Source organism: Leptinotarsa decemlineata, unplaced genomic scaffold (genome assembly GCF_025532065.1).
Source record: "Leptinotarsa decemlineata unplaced genomic scaffold, Ldec_3_MD MMD2_tig00026354_RagTag_RagTag, whole genome shotgun sequence".
NCBI classification, from domain to species: Eukaryota; Metazoa; Arthropoda; class Insecta; order Coleoptera; family Chrysomelidae; genus Leptinotarsa; species Leptinotarsa decemlineata.
In genome coordinates, this window is record NW_027412702.1 from 10,856,071 (window position 1) to 10,877,291 (window position 21,221).

Genomic DNA, 21,221 nt, shown 5'->3' on the forward strand with positions numbered 1-21,221 from the left:
TTATATTATACCTACATTACTTATTTTATAATAATCTCCTAACATACTTAATATTAGCTAAATAATTTCCTGAGTAATTTACAGTTCCTCATACCAAACTATTACTTGTACATTGGCAATCCCTTTATAATATCTCCTAGGCTTTCCTTCTCCATTATTTTTTATTTTTGGCCTTGCTCCTCCAACACTGTTGAACCATCCCTTTCGTAGTCTTTCATTATAATTTTAGTCATCCTATTGTTTACTAATATACAGTGTGTAAAAGTCAAATGGAATAAATTCATTATTTCGGTTGCGGTACATATTTTAACAAAATCCCGAAACATGTCAAATTTAAATTATAATTTGACATACTTCAACGGAAAAATGCTACCCCTACCTTCAAATGGAAAGTATAGGCTTGTGATATATCGTTTGAAAGGTCTCTTCATTCTCTATCCAAAAATGTTATCGCTCTCAAGTTCATTGCCACAATTAAGATAAAATTAATTGAAATCATGTGGCTACCGAAATTCAATATAATACATGTTGAGGTATTGTCAATAAGAAAGTAAGCAAAAACCATGTCAGTGTTCTTTTCAGATGGAATCCTTGAAAAACTGTATATAATTTCCGTGGCAATGTTAGTTCAAGACGCCTTGTCAACTTGTTTTGTATGTTACAACATTAGTTCTCAGTATATTAATTTAAGTTTAAAGTTCGTTAACTTCCAGTCTGACAAATGGTTAGATTAATGAAAATGCATAAAATAACAGTTTTAAAAATGATTGGTTACGGATATAAAACCCGAACGAACACAACAGGAAGTAGTTCGCCTATATTTCATGAGAATTTTCCTAATTTACTTCCCGTATCTCAAGGAACAATAAGCAAAATAGAAAAGCAGTTTCGCGGGCTTGATCATTTGGGGCAAATAAAAAAGCAGCTGCCAATGTAATGAGTGATGAACTCAAATTAGATGTGATGCTTGAGTTTGACGAAAACTCATATACATCGAGTAGACAGGCATCCACTACATTCAATGTTATAGCCATACATCGATAGTAAACATATTAGAAGAAAATAAAATGCATCCCTATAAAGTGATACCTACTCAGTAATACCTAGAAGAACTTATTTTTGTGAGCAAATGATGGACATGTTTGATAACAATATCTTCCAATTAGAAGACGTTATGTTTTCTGATGAGTGTACTTTGTCTCTTAACGGTCATGCTAATCGGCAAAATTGCCGTTACTGGTCAACGGAAAATCCTCACTGGATGAGAGAACACATGCAATATCCTCAAAAGGTTTGGGCAGGGATTGTAGAAAACCATATCATTGGTCCCTTTTTCATTGAGGGCAACTTGAATGGCGATAAATATTTGGCACTACTTCAAAATGATGTCATTCCAAGTTTACCAAATTTATATTCTGATTCAGAAAACCCTCAAGTTCTAGTGAATACGATATGGTTTCAGCAGGATGGAGCACCACCACATTACCAATTTATGTCCGGCCATACCTCGATACAACAATTCCCAATCGGTGGATAGGGAGGCGAAGATTGATTGAATAGTCATTGCGATCACCTGATCTTTCAACATTAGATTTTTTATGGAGAAATGTAAAGAGCAAGCAATGTGTACAAAACTATAACTTCAGATTTGAATAACTTAAAAGAACAAACAACGCTTGCGATTAGGTCGGTCACACCTAAATAATGTTAGAATACAGTTTCATTTAAGATTAGGATGTTGCCAAGACGTTCGCGGTGAACATTTTGAACATCTACTTCGTTAACATCCTTATTACTTTTTCATAATCTACATTTCATTACTATGAAGGTAGGGGTGACATTTTTATGTTGAAGAATGTCAAATTATAATTTACATTTGGCCTGTTTTGGGATTTTTTTAAATATGTACAATAACCAAAATAATGAACTTATTCCATTTGAATTTTACACACTATATGTACATGCCCCAGACATCTCATTCTCTGCGCTTTCATTATTGCTGTTATCCTCGGTTGCTTGGACATAGTATCTAATTCCTTGTTTGTCAATTTCCTCCATTAGATTTGTGAACTTTATTTCTCCGTAAATGGTTCGCAGAATGTTCCTTACCCATCTCTCTAGTTTTTCTTCTTTAGTCTTTTTCAACAGCTGTTTCGGATCCAACTGTGGCTCTGATGGCTGTCTTGAAAATACTCTCTTGCTTTCCTGGATACAAATTTGGATTTCGTTAGGGATCTTAGCACATCATATTTTTGATTTCCTTCTGTAATTCTGGTTTCTATTTCTTTATCTTCGTGTCAAATTTCTTTCACTTTCACGCCTAGGTAGATACATATTTGAACTCTTTGAAAACTGTTGACCACTGGCCAAACACCCAGAAAATATCTTTAAGGCAATTATCTCTGGTCGTGAAAGTGCAAACACTCTTTGATCAATAAGAGTAACAGTTGAAGTTTTCGTCGATATCGCCTACTTCGACAGATCCATCGTAGCTTGATGAACCAACTGAACCAACTGTCGATATATAAGGGGTAGAGTCTGGAATAGATTCGCCTGTTCTGCTGTTTCTGCCTGCTATTTGTGTGGTTTTTATTGTCCCCGCTATTACCAAACAAGCAAGTCTCTGCATCGTATTTTGTTGATAATAGTATCTTCTTTGACTACCGGGCCATAGATACATACATGAATTCAATCAATATTGAGTATAGCCAATACGCAATCATGTCTGGTTTCAATCCTCATGTCTTTCGTTTGAATGTGACTGACGATGTTTCTTGCAATGTTAATGTTATGAATCTGGATACCCATTATCTAAAAAGGTATTAAAATATTTGAAATCTGTGAAAAAAAATATGAACCAAACATTAAACATATTAAAAACACTTCAAATAACAGGTCTGAAATATTCAAAAAAATTACTTAACAAAAGAATAATACCAAAAATAAAAAATTCAAGACAAAAAATTTGAACGAGTATTTATTGTTATCTGATGTGAAATCGAATAAACAAATGAGTGAAATGCCTATTATAGGATGGGTCAGTTGGTTAGCGTCAATTTTTACTTCTGTTGATCGTAAAGAAGCGATAGCTTCTAACGGTAAAACATATTTTAACAGATTCAACAGAAAAATGAGATGTTATCGTCAATTTGGATTGGGTTATGTTGAAACTTTTTCCATGGTACATTTCATAACTGTAGATTTTCACTCATCAAATTATTATATTCATTATAGCCCAGAATAAGTCCAATATAATGTTTCATAATTGCCGTGATGAAATCTTCCCACCAATCTCTTTGTTACCCCTGTCACTATTTCTTCCCCGTACCCAAATTAAGATTAGTCTGTCTATCTAATATAGCTCATGATAGATGTAATATAGCTTCATCTTTCTATTTATCTACGTATTTTATAGGCATGTGTACCAATCTTCTTCTGAGCAAGCAGTCTACCTGTTAGAGAAGTTTGAGTCTGAAGTACTTATTCTAAGGAAAAGAAAGTTTTTGGCTTTCTACTACTCCATCTTGATACAAATAAAGAAGGATGAGGGAGTCTTCCAAAGAAAGAAAGGAAGTAACTATATACATAGATGTGTAGACCATGCAAAGAAGTAACTTTCAGACACAAACTGAAAGAAAGTCCTCCTGAAACAGCTACTTTCATATAAACATTGAATTATACGAAAAAAAAATTCTTTCGAAACAAATACTTCTATATGAACACTGAATTATACAAAAGATATTTTTCTCTACACAGTTTGTATTCCAAACATTCGTTGTGGAATAAAAATCAGATATCATTCACATGAGTTCTACTTTAAATGAATGGTAACAAATTGCACTTACATAGAACACTGCCATTCTCACTGGTATACACCGATGTTTCGCCTTAAGACACTTGCCATAAGGCTCTTCAGTACCAATAAGGATGGCAGTGTTCTATGTAAGTGTAATTTGTTACCATTCATTCAAAGTAGAACTCATGTGAATGATATCTGATTTTTATTCCACAACGAATGTTTGAAATACAAACTGAGTAGAGAAAAGTATCTTCTGTATAATTCAGTGTTCATATAGAAGTATTTGTTTCGAAAGAATTTTTTCTTTCGAATAATTCAATGTTTATATGAAAGTAGCTGTTTCAGGAGGAATTTCTTTCAGTTTGTGTCTGAAAGTTACTTCTTTGCATGATCTACACATCCATGTATAGAGTTACTTCCTTCCTTTCTTTGGAATACTCCCTCATCCTTCTTTTTTTGTATCAAGATGGAGTAGTAGAAAGCCAAAAACTTTCTTTCCCGAAAATTAATCACTCCTAAAAAAAATATAACCCTTCAATTCATACTTATTCTAAGTTTTGAATTGGACATTTCTGCATTATTTCTATAATTAGAACTTTTCACACGCCACTTGTAAGCATTAAATAAGCTCTAATTGATATTGAGGTTTCGGGCCGTTGTAACTATAGATACATTAGCATTCTGTTATGTCAATAATTGGAAAATTAACATGTCTTGCTGTACCTCGTGTCTTCTAAGTAGCAGGCATTAACGTCCTACGTACGTAAATATTTCGAGATGCACTAAAGATTATATGAGTTTGTATAAGATTGTTGGCGGAATGAGGTTTATGACCGGGTGTTATGAGCTTTTACGTTTTTGCTACGAACGGTTATATTAAACTCGAAGGCGAGCAATTTATTTTGGTATCGGGTCCAAAGGAAGATGAGCTAAGTAGGAAAGATAACAAGAAAAAAATATTTTTGTTTAGCACTCTAGTATAAAAGATGGTAATTGAATATTTGTGAAAATACTATTTCCCTTGATGATTCAACAGAAAAAATACAGTTACTTTTTTTTTAAAGCCCAATCATTGAAGTTGAAATACGGCGATATTATATAATTTTGCAAAACGGAATCGATTTGCACAAAAATTTGGATTTAGGATCTTTACTTTATTGTCTTGTTCAAAGTGACCCTGGTAAGGTTGCGACTCCTAATTAATCCGAAAACTGATAGATTGACAAATTCTAAGCTTTTTCTGAAAGTCAATATAAAATATATTGTTTATTAGTTTGTTTGACATTTATCGTAAAATAATAAGACTTCAGTTTCTTTCATTTAAGTTCATTGAAATGATCATCGTCTAAACTTGTTTACGGATTTCACCGATTTCTCGCGAAATGTTAGCAAGATAGAATAGAATAGAATAGAATAGAAGTTTATTCATCACTAAAGTTCACATAAACAACATAAAAAAAGTGTAAATACATGAAACTTATTGGACTAGTCACAAAGAGAGCTTAAAAGTAATTAAAATTTACAAGATTATACATATACATGTAGTATAGTCAAGTCAAGTCAAGTCAAGTATGTAGTATATTTGAAAAGCTAACTAAACGACCTTTGTAATGAAGTTTCATTGAACTCCCCCTCTGCATTTAAAATTCAGGGAGTGTCCGTCCCGGCTGAAAAGTTGATGTAATTTATGTTAACAACATTCCCCCTCAACAATTAGTTTGTTATATAGGCCGAAATATAGAAACTGGTACGTTCTCAAATTGACACACAGTATATCTACTAGACATATAATAGAATTTTTATATTGGGATTTTCAGGATGAAATTCGATGGCTTTCCTGACTTGTATACGTTATGCAAAGTGAATATTTTACAATTTCGGAAGTAATTTCAGCAAGTCTCTGTAGTATGGACCAAACAGAAATCCTATTACTCATTTATTTATAGTAAAGGTGGAATGTGAATCAACAGAAGTATCTCAAATATCAATACCAAATTGAAGAATGCTATAGAAGTTCGCATGATACACCGTTTATTCCACTTCCTTTCTTTTATATATTCTGATGGTTCCAAAGGCAAAGTTTCAAAGTTGTTAAATGTTTTGTTCAACTGTTATGAATCCCAAAAATTTTGAAGTGCCTCCGCGATTTGGATACATTCTCATGAACAATTGGTATCGTCAGAAAAGACAGCCAAAGATACATTTACATTACTATTAGTTCCTACATGTATCAAAAATATAACAGCAAAGAAAAAACTCGGTGTTATCTTGTCGTCCTTCAAACTGTTATATTTTCATTGCAACCCGAGATGAACTTATGTAAGTCCTAAAAGATATGGCTGTGAATAATACTAATCTTTCATTGGAATCATGAATGAATTATTATTAGCGCCAGTACTTTACATCTAATAGGAGTGTCAAATCATGAATTATTCACGATGTCTATTATACATGATTAAAAGAGTCACTGTTGAACGTTTGACATGGTCGTACCAATGATACCAATGTTTCGTCTATATGCATTTTCCAACTTTTCAAATTAAAGTTAAAAAAATATTATATTTCAGTTTATTAATTCACTCTCATTGTCTGAACTAATCTCGGAACTAATATGTGCGACTGCCTCGCATTTTTACATACTAGTGAAAATGTCTCGAGTATTTTTTGAATTGTTCTCACAGCGCCGATATGAAAAATCGTTCTCGATGCTTAGTCAACATTCGATAACGCTTTCCTTCAAGTTCCTGCTAACCTCTCGAAACTCGGTACTCCGATAGATAACGCTTTTCATTACACAGTAGTTTCTTCAGTTCAGTTCAGCAGATCTTCATTAATATAGGTGCAGGGTAGAATGAATATTTTATGTATTAAAAATAAAGCTCTACAGCTATCTCTCGGTGCAATATCAAATATGATTCTGATATTTTTTGCATGTCTTGTAACAACAGAAGTACCCCTAAAGAGCATATCTATTGTGTCAGTCAGACACTAATATGGTACTGACATTTGCGAACATCATGGTATAACCATGTTTGATATATTTAGAGTGACCATTTATATGAATAGAGAATAGTAGCGGTCTTAAGATTGACCCTTGTGGTACACAAAGCATGATATCTTGAGTTTCTGATGCTTATACCAATGTTGTACAATTTACCATTCTCGATCTCATTATTCACTGAATCAAGAGGTTTCTTCGCTATATCAAATAAAATTGATACCACATACCTTTCCTTGTTAATTTTATTGTGAAAAAACTCAAATTTATTAGCAATAGCTTTACCAATCGATCTAGCTTTTCTAAAGCCATGTTGCTGATCAAATAGGATTTTGTATCCTTCAAGAAATGAAACAATTTTCACCTCTAGTTAGTGGGCTCTGAAAAATTCTGCACTGACACTTGTCGGATATAATCCAACGCTCTTCGTGGTATTGTCCAGGGGAGTAGTTGTTTTTTTATGGGTGTCAATCAATAAACCTACTTTATATGTGAGGGCAGACTAGCCTGAATGAATTGTGCCTTTGATGATGAGACAATTTCATATGCAACATTTTTTCTAGTAGTTTAAATATTTGGCGGTAGATGTCAATATCCAGTTGCAACTTTTCTTATGTATTGGTATAACCTTTGTACTTTACCTAACTCCAGTAGATACTCCCTCTAATTTTATATACCAGTATTTCAAGTTTCTGATTAGAATACTTCCTCGAATAACATTAAGTATTCATTTAAATCATAGAAATTAGGTATGTTGTAGCGACAAATTACTCTGACTCAGGTAGCTTGACAGATCATTGCCCTTATGACTAAGCCACTGGTGGTTCAATTTTGCCCTTTTCAGATAATCATTCCATGATTATGAATGAGATGCAGTTGAATTCGGCATCGAATTAATATTCACGTGGGAAGCAACTAGCAATTTCCTATGCAAATCGATTGCAATGACAGATATTACGCTTAATCAACTGCTTTCGACAAAGGAATTGGAGTTGCTGAAATGTCCATTTCCGGCGATCATTCGATCGTTATGGAGTTCAATATTCTGTGGCCTAGATTCGTGAAAGACGAATTAATTGATGCTTCAGGGAAATTAGGTGTTTTCCATAATTGATTTGGCAGAAAAAATTGTTTTTTTCAAATAATGCAGCCTATATCTATAGTCATGTAAGTAAGTTTTGTAGTATGTAAGTTTTTTATGGAAAATAATGATACTGCAAAACGATATAAACTAATTCAATATTATTGTTCAGTGTTCAACTTCGAAATACAAGAGAACAACTGCATATGTTCAATGTACAAAAATAAATTATTTATTCTTCATAACCACAGAAATTTGTACAACGACAATCCTCAGAAATCGAAACTTGTGCGAGCTAAGGACTAACGAGGTCTTATCTTTTAACATGTGATTCCTAACACATAAGGTATTGTTCAGTGAGCCAGTGTGTTAAATATATATCAGATAATGTATTCATTCACAGCTTTCCCGAAGATTTGAAACTAAGAAAGAAATGGATAATTATACTCTAAATCGCCAGATCAGCAACAAAATTAATTAATATTTGTAGAGTCCCTTCGACAAAGATGATTCAACAATACGTACATAAAATACTGTGTATGTATATCAATGTATTAGTAATTATATTTAACCGATTATATTGTAAATAAAAGTTATTTCGTCTCAAAAAATTTCCATTTATTGAGCCGATCGTTTATCCACATAATTCAGAGTGAAATTTTCATTCCTGAGGAAAGTACTAAGCGTATCTATCTTTTAAGTTTGTACCGATTTGAAATAAAAAAAAGAGATTTTTCAACAATTTTATATGAAAGCCAGTACTTCAATTTATTTTTCTACATAATTGCCACTATTATTGACGTACCATACCAATGTCATAGAAGTCTGCCACCTGAATTGTCAGCTTCTGTGACAAGGCCGTTTTACATCGTCGTCGTGGTAGGAACAATTGGTAATCGCTAGGCGCTAGATCGGGACTGTATGGAGGGTTAGGTTAGGTTAGGTCCAAAGTGAGTGGGTCTATTCGACCACCCACCGCAACCCTCAAGGGTTTATTGTAGCTCACACCTAGTCACACTTGACCAAATAAACCCAGCTTCTTAACGAAGCCGATTAGATTGTATGGTGAGTAATCTTTCAGGTCAGATGGTAAGAGTAGGGCTCTGCCGAACTCTAAAAACCTTACTACAGAAGAATCTCCTTCAACATGGCTGTGATTCACCACATTAATTTCTTCCCACCCAATCGTGGAAAAAAGAGGATTTTTCTGACAGATGAATTCAACCCCCCTCAGACTTCCCTCTTCAGGAGTTTTAATCCCTCATTTATAAAAAACGGCGTGCCGGTCTATTCCCGGTGAAATTTTAATGAATGTTAGGAAGAACTTCGAAAGTAGATCATTTCTGTAATTTTCGAACGCAATTTTTCTGGCAATACTTGTAAAAATATATCAGTGTTCCATCGGAAAAATTCAAAGCCCTTGAAATGTGTTGATGTTACCCTTAGGCTCTTAAATAGGGAGGGGGCCCTATTTTTTTTAAATTCTTAGGGTAACATCTACCCCTCATAACGGTTGAACCACGAAGGCTGAAAATAATTCTGGGGAAATTTTAGGGTAAAAAGTTAGTTTGTCGTAAATTAAATAAGCCTACAGGAAAAAATTATTGAAGTACCAAAGTAAAGATTGAGGTTTTATTAATAAAATCTGCTGTTTTTATCCAAATGAAATTCAAACTCTACATTTGATCAGAAAGAAATACCCAAAAGTTTGCCATTTCTACAATGAAATTCCTATAATTTTGTACCTAATTGTACTTAATTCTCCTGGAGTATTAAACAAACATCTAATTGAAAAGCGATTGGCGCGCAAATTCTGGCTTGCATATCATATTTATTGGATGAATTAGAGGTCTTTATCAGTTGACAGTTTTATTGATTCTGTGACCTCTTTAACGACAGAGTTGAAAATTGATACGGATTGAGCATCTGTCAGATAAGAATGAGTAGAAATACGTTTCCGTAGAATTGTTTGAATACTGGACGAAAATAAATATTTGAGAGACTATCCATCACATCACATTTCGAATATTGAATACACTGGGTTTCTTAAAGCATAACCTAGTGATATTATTCAATAATACAGGTTGTTTCTGAATAACATTCATATATTTGAGGTTATCTTTAGATGCTGAGAAAAATATTTTTTATAATAACTTTTGTATGACTTCAAATATTTTTATACAATGTAGTACGCATCAAAAAAAAATTCTTGCACCGTTTGTCAAACGAAATAAAAATCAAGATATATTTTTTTTTATAGAAGAATGACGATGAAAAAAATAGTTTGAGAAAAATCAGTTGCGTATTACTTTTATTTCATTTATTCAGTTCAGATTCCGCGGGGACGCCACTGTCGAGAATAAAATTATGTAGCACAGTTGAAAATGCCTTTAACGCATTGAAGATTATGTAGTACGTTCCACAGAAACATGCGATAGCTGTCATTTAAAAATATTTTTATCAAATCTGATGAAAAAATATGAACCTTTCATGCAGGGGTTGCAAAGAGTGTAATAAATCATCAATAACGTGGTCCAATCCATGATGCATGAATAGAACATTATCTTCAAATTTATCACCCCATCAACTAAATACGCTTTAGCACTAAATCAAAATACCTACTAGTCGTTTCGGAAGCAGTGGCTGATTTAGGGGGGGGGAAGGGGTCGCAGTCCGAGGCGGCAAATTAACTTCTGTTTTTCTTTTTCTATAAATATAATAATAATTCTTAAAAAACGGGTCAGTTTATTCATAATTTTTCTATAATATTTTTCTGATATTGCATTACACTGTTGCGTATCCTTAAGAGAGACAGTAATCATGTTACAAAAAGTTTTCATCTGAATAAGTGATAACTTGATGCTTAAGTCATGGGAAAATAATTCCCAGAGCGATATATGAGTGAGTCTAAAAACAATGTATTTTCCCAACCTCTATTTAAATAATCTTTGATTTAATAATCTCGATATTAATTTACTAATCCAACAATCACAAAGCAAATGATGTTTTTGATATTTTGAGTAAATGAATATGAATGATATAAATTTACTATCGAGATTTCCGAAATTTCAACCAAGATGATTTTTTCAATGATCACCACCTCTTTGATTGGGATAGAATCTTTCACTTCGAAACAGTAGATGCAATGGTAGAGTTTTTCACCACTAACACATCAATTCTTTTCAATGCCCATGCCCCAGTTAGGTCTATAAGAAAAACAAAACCGCCCGCTCCATAGCTTACCTGTAAAATCAAGGAAACTAAGAGATAAAGCTCTTGGGAAGTTCAAAGTAACCAAATCTCATAGAGACTGGACGAGCTATAAGGAACTCCGTAATTAATTATACCACCGGAGCAATCCGACGTGAAAAAAAGCCTATTTAGAATTTGTTTCGAGAAACGGAAATTCCAGTTTGATCTGGAGTACCTACTCTAAGAAAACTTGAAGAAATTTAAAAAAATAAACACAGCCCTAACCTTTCCACGGATTTATCAGATCTGAATCAAATAAATTTCCACTTCACAAATATTATCCATCCTACAAAATCTCATCATCATGAAACACTTATTGAAATATATACTTTCTAATCAAAACTGATGCTTTGCGCCTTGGAAAAAGTCAGTGATCACATTAATAGATTGTGCAAGGTGAGAAGAATTTGCTAATGAGACATTATATTTTTGAAGTGAAACTTCAGTGTGATCGGGAGAGACGAACGGAAGTTGAGAGGGAGATATGAGTTAATGAAGATAGAAAGAGAGAGTTACGTTTGATATATCATTTCCTCAGAGGTTCATACGGATATTCTGGTCAGCTTTGATGTTGTGTCCTTGTTTACCAATGTCCCACTAGAAGACTTTCCGAGAGAGCTAGCCTACTTGTTTCCTATGTCTCACGGGAATTACTTTCAGTGGAAGTGACGTGGCGATGAGAAGTCCACATAGCGCAGTGATAGCCACTTACATCATAAAAAAACGTTTTGAAGAGAAAGCAATTAACACTTTTGAATTGAAACCAACCTTGTGGCTACGTTACGTTGATGACACCTTCGTCATCTAGAAACTTGGAAGGGACCCTCCAAACCTACTCCTAGACCACTTGAACGCGCAACACCCAAGCATCAAGTTCACCATGGAGACTGAACAGGAGCAGCGGATGGCATTCCTAGATGTACCGTGTACCTAGTGAACCGAAAACCCATACACACAAATAGGTACCTGCACGCACTATCGTCAACTATTGTCAAAAGAGAGGAGTCATCTCCACTATAATGGAACGGGTTCAAAAAATATGTGGACCAGAGCATCTAGAGGAAGAACTGAAACATATTTAATTGACTTTGAGATCGAATGGATATAGTGTACCCGAGGTCAACAAAGTCATGAAACTAAAGAGTTCTACGGCTCAAAACGGGAAAAAGGCTCAGGCACGCGCATGTCTATACCTTATATCCCTAGGGTCACAGACAGAATTGGAGAACTCTTGGGAAAACACAACACTAAAACGGTTTTCAAACCCACCATGAAGATACAACAAAGCCTCGGCTAAGGACAAGAGGGGTCCACTATCAGCAACAGGGGTTTATCGCATACCTTGTCCTTGTGGGAAGGTATACATCGGAACCACCGAAAGATCCATGGAAAAAAGGCTGAAGGAGCATAAAACTGCAGACTAGGCCAAACGGACAAGTCGGCTGTGGCAAAATACGCACTCAGTGAAGGAAACCACAGAATTATGTTTGAAAACTTGGAACTCATTGCCCCCGAGCAGGGATATCATAGCCGACTGGCAGCTGTAATATCCAGTCATCGGATATATCAACTCAGGATGTATGAACCTTTGAGGAAGCTAGCCACTCGCGCCAGCGAAACGTCAAGAAGAAATTACTAAAATCCACAGTCTTCAAACCCGAAAAATAGTGACACTTTCCGACGAAAAGGAACGACCAAAAACCTTTCTCTCACTGTATTATAGTTATTGCGTAAAAACAACCACCTGGACGTGTACCCTTATATTACCCATTATGCCCTTATATTACCCATTATATTGAGGCTATTTTTGACCATCCCTGCTGTTATTTATTCAGTAGAAAGATCTATTCTGTTCTGACACATCTAAAAGATTGCTCTCGCTTTACAATGGGAGAAATATAGAATTCCTAAGAACTTAACTAAGAACTTAACTTAACTAAGAATGTGGACTTTGAAGATGTGTTTTATTTTTTTTGTATGCCACTGTCGTTTTCCTGCGCATTTTGGAGGGTGTATGTGCCAGTGGCGCTATATTGGACCCGCTATATGGGACTGTGGGTTAGAATGTGCATATTGTTTTGGAGGTGGCAATAGGAAATACATGAGTTGTTGCCCTCAAAATATTACGGTATCTCTGATAAAAGATGAAACTAAAACATCTGGCGTAGAATAAATCCAAAACAAGCACTTTTCCCAGTCACCAGAAATGCAGACGCGCTTTCACAAACCGACTTCAGGAGATGAAGAAACCTGCTTTTCTGAAGACACCAACTTGGTTGGTGAAACGCGCTCAGAGAAGAGTACCGCATTTCTGGTGATTGGGAAAAGTGCTTGTTTTGGATTACCGTATCTCCTTTGCATTTTCGAACAGATCTAGTAATCTGAAGTGTATCTTGTTTTCCTGGTGCTCTTAGAACCGGAATTTGACGATCTTCTAATGCGAGGTCAATTCTGGTTTCATCTGAAACTGTACAGTTTTGATGTTGAAAACAGTAGTTAACGCGCCCAATTTTGTTTTATCGTGATAACTTTGGAACCAGTATATGCCCTCTGCTAGAACAACTTCTATGAATAATATGAACGCATGACTCAGTGAAGAATACTTTAGAAGTGTGTATCTTTCTCGATTTTTTGACATATTCACTAACTCAAATTCCAGCTGATGCATCGTACCATCGAAAATATTTCTACTACTTTAAACCTCATGACTGTTTAGAGACCTTTTCGAAATCTTATGGATGATTCGTAAAAATATAAAAATGATTTAAACAGCAAAGTTCACAAGACAGAATAGAACAACACAGTCGGACGAAGAATGATCGTATTGTAGCCACCCTAATGCTCTGACAATCGGATGAAACAGCAGGTATCTCTTTTGTTGATTCGTTGAATGTCCTACCGGTATTACTGAAACCGACATATTTCTTATTGTGATTTGATAAGTAGGTTTTTTCGTCCAGCGTTGCCATATTTGAAGATTCTCGTCAGCTTTTTTTTTTCATTTTCTCTAGTATAATGGTCTGCAAACGATCATTCTATGCAGGCAATTATAGTAAAACAGAGCTCTTATTTTTGATTTTTGACTGAGAGTCAGTCAAAAATAAAAACTATGTTTTACTTTGCCAAGCGTTCCCTTCTCACTAGGAAACTTCTTCAGGATCTATAATTTATTGAGTTTAGTTTTTTTTTAATTATGAGGTTATACGTACAATGAAATTGGGTATAAAACAATGAAGCAAATATATAACTCACTAAAATAGAAGTAGATGAATCAAACGTCTTCATCTTCTGAAGTCGTCAACTTGGTTTGTAAAACGCGCGTCGAGAAGAGTATTGCATTCCAGGTGAAAGGAAAAGTGTTTGTTTTAAAACCACTTCCACCGTCATTCGTTATGAAAGAGTCTCTACCACACTCTTGTTTTAGCACCTTCAATCTTTGCATTCTTCAAGATGCCAATGATAAATTTAATGTAACTATTCGTAAAACCTAAACATTCTTTTTTCTTTACAGAAGTCGACCCAACATCATCGTACCACCACCGAAAACCCAGATATGGGCGACTTTTTCCCCTCCCGCAGTGATACGAGATCTGCATCCACCAACCAAACCCTAGACTACACCGACTGGTCCTCTTGGACCAGATGTACGGACTGCATCCAAAGGAGAACGAAGCACTGCATCAGTAGGCACTGCTTCGGCTCAACAATGTACGAAGAACGGCCTTGTAATAAAAAACGTTGTAAAAGGAAAGCCAAACAGAAAGATAAATTTCACATCGTACATCTGAACGAGGTGAGAAAAAGTGTGGGAATATATCGTAAGTGTGGTCGAGCGTAGATGATTTGTTAGAACGGGCTTGGAAGGGTACCTTGAGGAGCTACCTTTTTAAAGTCGTTGGAATTTGATTGATTTTAGTTCGAAGTATCTTTTTCAGAGTAGCAGTTATTTGACGAAACAAGCTCCGTCCGATATATGGAGTAGGTGGTCGCAGTGGTCTTCTTGTTCTTCGAACTGCAAGACTTACAGGTTCAGACGGTGCAAAAAGCCTGGCAGGTGTAATAAGCAGACACAGAAGGAGGAAGCGTATTGTTATCATGACAGATCTAACTGTGAAGAATATGTACTTAATTTGATGGGGAATAACAACGGAAGCACAGGTAAATAAATGTATCAATGTACTACTCGTGAAATGTAATGTTTAAAATTGTTTTTGCAATTTTAATTGTTAATCGAACTATATTTTTGAATATACAAGGTATCAGTTACACCCTTAATATCTTCCTTCCAGTAAATTTATGCATTTTCAATGCTGTTCTCGTCTGTTCTGAGCTGGTGGGCTCTGCAGCAATTGTTTCCAAAACTTCAATTTGAGCTGCTTCACTTAATACTCTGGGATTTGCCCTTTTTTTATTTGTCACTGAACCAGTTTCGCAAATCTTATTCACCTAATTAAGCACATACCGGTGACTTACATAACAATTTGGATGTCTTTCGTTAAAAAGACATGCCGTCCTACGTGCGCACTTTCCAACTTCTCCATAAATAATGATCATTTCAATTAGGTCTTGAGAAATGTAAACCATTATACACTTATTAAAGTAATCACTAAACAGCCCAACAGGTACAACTGTACAATACTATCACATCGTTCAAATTTGCAAACCAATTTTTTGCCTGAAAACAGAAACTTTTTACGGCAGAATTAGCAAAAAAGGACGGCCATCTGAAAACTTTCCGTATGTTTTACTATTAGATTATTTTTTTATGTAAATTAATCGGAGCTAATGGCTAATGTTACCCCTAATAAAGGGTTCGAACGGTACCACCTAATATTCTTACCATTTCTGGTCTAATCATGCATCTCAGTATAGACGTGCTAATAATTACTTCTGTTAGTTTAGAACGCTATTCTTTGGAAAATGCTCCCAAAAAAATAATAAGTTAGGGTACCATTGGTTAGGGTACCCCCCCTTCCGATTTAAAATTCTAAGGGGAACATTTACCACTCCTACGAAGGCTACAAATAGCCCTTGAAAGTGTCCCCGGGATCTATATTTGGCCACTCCCCAGGTTTTGGTTTGGTTCTGGTATTCAAGTCGCCTGCTGAGGGGGGGGCGATGATGGTGTTGGTGGTGGAAACGGCGATGTGACTTGCAGAAGCGAGGCGTCCAATATTGAGAGATGAACTAGGCAAAAAAAGGCTCAATGAGTTCTTTGTAGCCCACAAAGTAATGAATGAGAATTAATTCTGGTTCCAAAATAATAAAAACACTAATGGTGCAATTTTTTCTTTTCTTTAAAAAGTGTGCTCAAAAATGAACTTCGGAGATGTGGCCGCAGCAGTTTTTTACGATCTTACAAAAGCATTTGACTGTGTTAACCACGGCATATTCCTGCATAAGTTGATTCGATATGGCTGCAGAGGAAAAGCGCTTGAGTGGTTTCAGTCATATCTAACAGGAAGAAGTCAAATTGTGTAAAAAATGAATTATCAAGGAAACTAAAAATCGATTCAGGTGTACCCCAAGTTTCGGTAACAGGCCCAATCCTATTTCTTGTACCTATATGTTAATGATTTATTAAAAATTGGCCTATCTGCTAAAGTGACATTTTGCAGACGATACATCAATCTTATGGCATAGTGAGGTAGTGAATGACCTCTATGAGAAGCTATCTAGCGACATAACAATTGTTAAGTCTTGGTGTGATTCAAATTTCCAAGTACTCAACATAGGCAAAACAAATACGATTTCTTACAAATGCAATCTTGAAGATTTACCTCTGGCAAAAAGAAACATCGAAAATAAAGCTAAGTTTCTAGGTCTCTTGGGAGTCAATGAGAGTCATTTTTAGAGAACTTGGAAGTTTTACAGTAAGAACCTAAAAAAAAAGCAAATTCAAATCTAAGATAGAGTTGATGTAAACATTGACATGCTCTACGCACGTGATATTGAAAATCCCAAGAATTGGCCAGGGTCGTATTCAGAACCAACATCTTGTTGATCGCAAATGCTATATCATACTTAGGAACACTTTTTTATAATAACGAGTGAAATGCACAAGTTTTGCAGTTTAACGGGATAAATGCAGATAATATGTGTAATATTAAAAGATTTTCATTGGATTTTTCACAGCGCACTCAAGCATCATATGAAAAAAGACGTAATTATTTATTTATTGATAATTTTTATTTTATGTAAAATCAAAAGGAATATCAATCAAAATTATTCAACTGGATGAATTTGTCTCTTCATCAGTAGTGCCATCTTCACCAATCTGAATTATCAGTGGCTCGATTTGTGCCTCTATTATGTTATCAAGCTTCCACATCTTTGTCTCGACTTCCCATATCACATGACGAACACACTTCTCCCATTTCTCCGCTGTGACTCTTTTCAAAGCCTCATCAAAAAGTACTTTGAGATCTGCAAATTTGAACGTGGTGTTATGCGGAGCTACAACATTCTTCACATCCGCCCATGTTAACTCGATGGGATTGAGCTCGCAGCGGTATGGAGGCAGGCGAAGGACAATTTTGTTTTGGCCTGCTGTCATCTCATCGACTATATATTTTTGGTATTCAAGCTTGACAAATTTTAGTAGCTGTACTCTTAGCATTGAGTCTTCAAAGCTAATATTCTTTGATCGCAGCCAATTATGGATTTCAACCTTCTTTGAAGACGTTGTCAGAAACTTCTCTAACCGTCGCGAATGATAAGGTACATTGTCCATTACAATCACAGCATTATTCTCCAGATTGGGTAGAACTTTGGAAAACCACTGTTCGAAAGATTCACCGTTCATTTCTTCGTGATAATCTCCAGTTTTCTTCGACTCGAAACATCACAGCCCTTCAGCAACAAACCCATTCTCATTGCCGATGTGACAAATAATAAGCCGTTTTCCTTTACCTGAAATTATGAAGAGGTATGTAAGTAAATAAAACAAATACGAGGGTTACTTTTTATATATTGAGATTGAGGCAGGTCTTAATATAAATATAAGTTTACCTGATGGATTTGTTAATACGGTGGATAGTCCATCTAGAAAGGCTCTCCTAGATGAGGTCACAGTTTCATCGACCCATACTTTAGGAGTAGTATGACCAGCATTAACCCAGGTTTCATCTATATAATAAATTGTTCTCTGTTGTTCCCTATAATATTTAATTTTGGTCAAATACTCTCTCCTCCATAATACAATTTCCTCTATATCCAATAATAAACTATTGCGCCCTCTTTTTTCCATATAAAATTCAAATGTTTCAATACTTTATGGAATGTTGACCGCTTAAAACTTGGCAATAAAACATCTTCATTCATTTCTGTGAGTACTTTGTCTATCGTGGATATTTCATTTCTGAAAAAGTACTCATGCACTTTCCTCCTGATTCCATGTTTATCAGCATCATCTATTGATTTTATATGGTTTGCCGATTCTGATTTGTATTCGGTTTGGAAAATGTATGATTTTGTTTATACATTGTAAATCGAAGCGCAACACACTCTAATTTTATCGGAAACTTTCGATACGACTTCATCGACAGTCGATGTCTCAATTTCTTCCATCTCTTTCTTGAACACATTTAAAATCACTTCTTTCATCTCAACACTCAAATGTCTTTTTTTGGATCGTTTCCTGGCTGGACTCAGATCATAGCTCACAGTGTCATCAGCGGTGTCTGTACTGGACATCTTGGAAAACAATTTCAAACAATATACTGTAACGCACGCCACACAAACACGTAAACGACTGATTACAACCCTGTGCTAGTACCGAACTCGTACCAAGAAGGCCAATTCACCAATGAACGCTGCCCTTTCCATCTGACACTGGGCGATCACGTGAACATCACGCTTCGGTTTTATTTTGTTTTACTCTATCTTGAATTTGGATAGGCTTTAATAGAGTCCCACTGGTGGTATGGTGTACATAGTGTACATGGGGAGGTACGTATTTCCTGCTCACTTGACTCAATTTCAAAGTTACAAAAAAAAAACAAATATATTCAACATAAAACAACGTGATTCATGCAAGCGGGTATTTGAAGAAAAGGCATATTAACAGTTGTAGCTCTCTTCATATCAGAAACTGTTAGTCTCGTTGAAAACATATCTGGAGATACGACAATTATTTCAATTACAATACCCGCCTGAGTAACAAAAATAATCTAAAACAACGTTCACCTTTCTCCACGTTGATCAAGATGTTTTTTATAATGGTGTTAAAATGTTCAACTATTTCCCTGAAGGCCTCAAAGAAACAAATCAGACATTCAATTATATATATTATTTATATATATATTTATATATATATTATTTATATATATATATATATATATATATATATATATATAAAAATCTAGAAAGGTTAATGCAGTCAAGCTGCTGGAAAATAATTCCATGATAATCAAAAAATAAATAGATAAGTACTATTTTGATCATTCCCATATTGATTTCAATTTAAGAGCCACCGGTATACAGCTGTTTCAGCCTATTGGGCATTGTCAGTACCGGGCAGGCGGTCCTCGATTGAAAACAAAATGAGAAAAAACCAAGAAAGTACTTGATAAAAATAGCTGCGTAAACGCAAGCGAAACATAAGTGGAACCACCTATTGGTGTGACACCCAAGTCAACTTGCCAAGTTTTTATGTCAGTGTTGGTGGTTTGACCAATCAACCGACAACTGCGGTAGCAGAAATTTGGGAAGCTAACCTGAAATGCCATCGGAAAACGAATCCACATGTTTCTAGAAATGATATGAAATCTAGAAAGGTTAATGCAGTCAAGCTGCTGGAAAATAATTCCATGAAAATCAAAAAATAAATAGATAAGTACTATTTTGATCATTCCCATATTGATTTCAATTTAAGAGCCACCGGTATACAGCTGAAACAGCTGTATACCGGTGGCTCTTAAATTGAAATCAATATGGGAATGATCAAAATAGTACTTATCTATTTATTTTTTATATATATATATATATATATATATATATATATATATATATATATATATATATATATATATATATATATATTTGGGTGTATTTATAGATTAGTTTTGTATGTTTTTATACAATTATTCCTATTTTTATTGTACCTAACATCCATTGTTCTCCGTGTTCATTATATATTTTTGTTGTGTTCTATGTTAAGCTCTTTTAAGATTTTGTTGTATCCTAGGACAATGAAGTATTCTTTATTATTATTATTATATATTTCATTTCAGATCAGAGAAGATACGAGTATAACAATAATGATGAGAGCACCGTGAGGCAGCCAAGGAGAAGGGGAAACGGGAGAAAAAAATGCGGAATGCCCAACAGGAGAATGAAAATGTTGAAAATCATAGGTGGTACGGAAGCTCAAAGGTACAAATGGCCTTGGCACGTGGCTATACTCAACCAGTATATGGTAAGTTAATTTGCAGGTTATCAGTGTGCTTTCTTCAGTCGAAAGCCTTTCATGTTTAATTACAGCAAAATAAAGTTTTACGAATTTGGTATATCAAACTGAGGAATATCTCTGATAATAATAATCATGTACACATAAATAATGACGCTCTTTATGCTTGTCATAAATGAATATTTAAATTTTTGGATGTTTTCAAAAAATATAGTTATGAATAATTTATGAGGTTCTTACCATTGCGAAAAATTCAAACTTTTATCAGTACCTAATCAACTTTTCTTATCGAAGTTGATACCGATCTCTTGATAAGAAATTGTCTAAGCATATAGTTCGGATAACTCGTGTAAATTATTTTAAATTTACTGATTGTTTTACTTTGTCAGTATGATTTGGATCTAGTTTGAATAGAAATTTCAAAAGGTAATAGCGTGAAATTTGTGGTAACCTGTCATAAATTAAAAAATATCTTGAATTGTAAATAAAATTTTGGTATCACTAGATCAAATTCTATGTGATAGAATTAGCCGATACTCGATGTTTAAATACAATAAATTTAATTTTCTCCATTAACTATACAAAAGTATATTGCTATTTCACATGAAATTGTTGTTGAATATTACAATTTTACATTATAACTTTCAAAACCTGTAGTTAACTTTACCGTCGTTTGTTTCAT

General features: G+C 34.7%; 2 protein-coding genes across 3 annotated transcripts in view; one reads left to right on the forward strand and one right to left on the reverse strand.

Moving 5' to 3' along the window:
* The window catches only part of LOC111512529 (uncharacterized), a 344,576-nt gene that overhangs the window by 144,266 nt on the left and 179,089 nt on the right, over window positions 1-21,221 (reverse strand). The window lies entirely within an intron of this gene.
* The window catches only part of LOC111501907 (plasminogen), a 78,202-nt gene that overhangs the window by 53,824 nt on the left and 3,157 nt on the right, over window positions 1-21,221 (forward strand). For both annotated transcript variants that reach the window (XM_074184470.1, XM_074184468.1), the window contains exons 2-4: window positions 14,642-14,923; window positions 15,066-15,288; window positions 20,364-20,548. In XM_074184470.1, coding sequence (XP_074040571.1) covers window positions 14,642-14,923; window positions 15,066-15,288; window positions 20,364-20,548 — 690 coding nt within the window. The remainder of the gene's footprint in view (window positions 1-14,641; window positions 14,924-15,065; window positions 15,289-20,363; window positions 20,549-21,221) is intronic.